The sequence below is a fragment of a genome (genome assembly GCF_019968955.1).
Source record: "MAG: Porospora cf. gigantea A chromosome Unknown PgA_NODE_9350_length_1290_cov_432.172, whole genome shotgun sequence".
NCBI lineage: Eukaryota > Apicomplexa > Conoidasida > Eugregarinorida > Porosporidae > Porospora > Porospora cf. gigantea A.
Window position 1 is genome coordinate 84 of NW_027151976.1, and position 1207 is coordinate 1290.

Genomic DNA, 1207 nt, shown 5'->3' on the forward strand with positions numbered 1-1207 from the left:
ATCCCCACACATTACTTCTGTTTTCCAGGCGCGCATAAATTTGGTCAAGATCAAAAATGAAATACGTTACAGTTCTAAACGCTTTCCGACTCTCAAGAATTGGGGTTACGACCTCGACTGGTCCTTCACTCCCTCATACCACGACTACTACAACGACTACCTCGTCGACCAACCCACATGGTCGGACCGTTGAACCGCATTCGCACAGAAAGAATCCTTGAAACGGTGTTCCCTGGTGTCAACGTCCATCTGATTTGGTTAAGAAGTTGCCTCTGGTGCAGGCGAGTTTGAAGGGACTCGTGCTTAACCATTTTTTGCCGCTGTATCCGGCTGTTCGTAGAGAGTTACTTGACGGGTTTCTGGAACTATTTGAGGAGCCTGAGCTTTCACTGCAACCAATGAGACGAGTTAAAATACTCCACAGAATTAAAAAACTCCGCCCTCTTCAGTATACACCACCGCTGCCACTCCTACTTTTCCTCCCGCAGCCTATGCAGCATTCGACAATTTGGAGACTGCCATCTTCAAGATCATCCGTGCCACGACATCTTCCGAGCAGCCCGTAACGCCTACGCTCAGCCACGAACAGAACCGCGCCATTGTAAAGTTCTTCCAGAACGCCTTATTCTACCTCTATCCTCTTGCCGAGGATATCTCTACAGATGTTCAGCTTCTGACAGTTGAGGCTACAAATTCGTTGAAGGTTCTGAAGGCGAACCCTGCCTCGGGCACCACCGTAGCCACCGTAAACCCCCCCCACAGACTTCGACAGCGTGTTGCCAACCACCACGGCGCCCCCTACCTCTACTACTCAGGCCCCAAGAAATCTGGCCTATCTGGTGGCGCCATCGCCGGAATCACTGTCGGGTCCATCGCTGCCGCAGGACTTCTCGTCACTGTGGGAAGTTTATGTAATGAACTATTCGTGCCTAAACTATTCATGTAAGCTGGCTTTGATAAGTGTGCGGTCGTTTAGAGCTACGGAATCGTCGTCTTCGCCGTTGTAATCTGATCCACTCCACCACCTCCTACACATAGCCACCTTCTACGACAATTTCTCCAGCACGGTTCCCAGATGAATAGACTCCTTATGCAAAAGCAAACGATCTACCGAAACATTCTTAAGTGACATATTTCATGAAAATTTGTTGTATTTCGTATAAATTTGGTCAAGATCAAAAATGAAATACGTTACAGTTCTGAACGC

At 48.5% G+C, this 1207-nt stretch overlaps 1 protein-coding gene across 1 annotated transcript; it reads left to right on the plus strand.

Moving 5' to 3' along the window:
• Positions 1-488: 488 nt before the first annotated feature.
• Positions 489-946, plus strand: KVP18_005203 (uncharacterized protein; the record flags this gene model as incomplete). Its single annotated transcript, XM_067949589.1, has 1 exon — positions 489-946. A coding segment is annotated over one exon (458 nt), but the record flags the coding sequence as incomplete, so codon positions are not given.
• Between the last annotated feature and the right edge of the window lie 261 nt (positions 947-1207).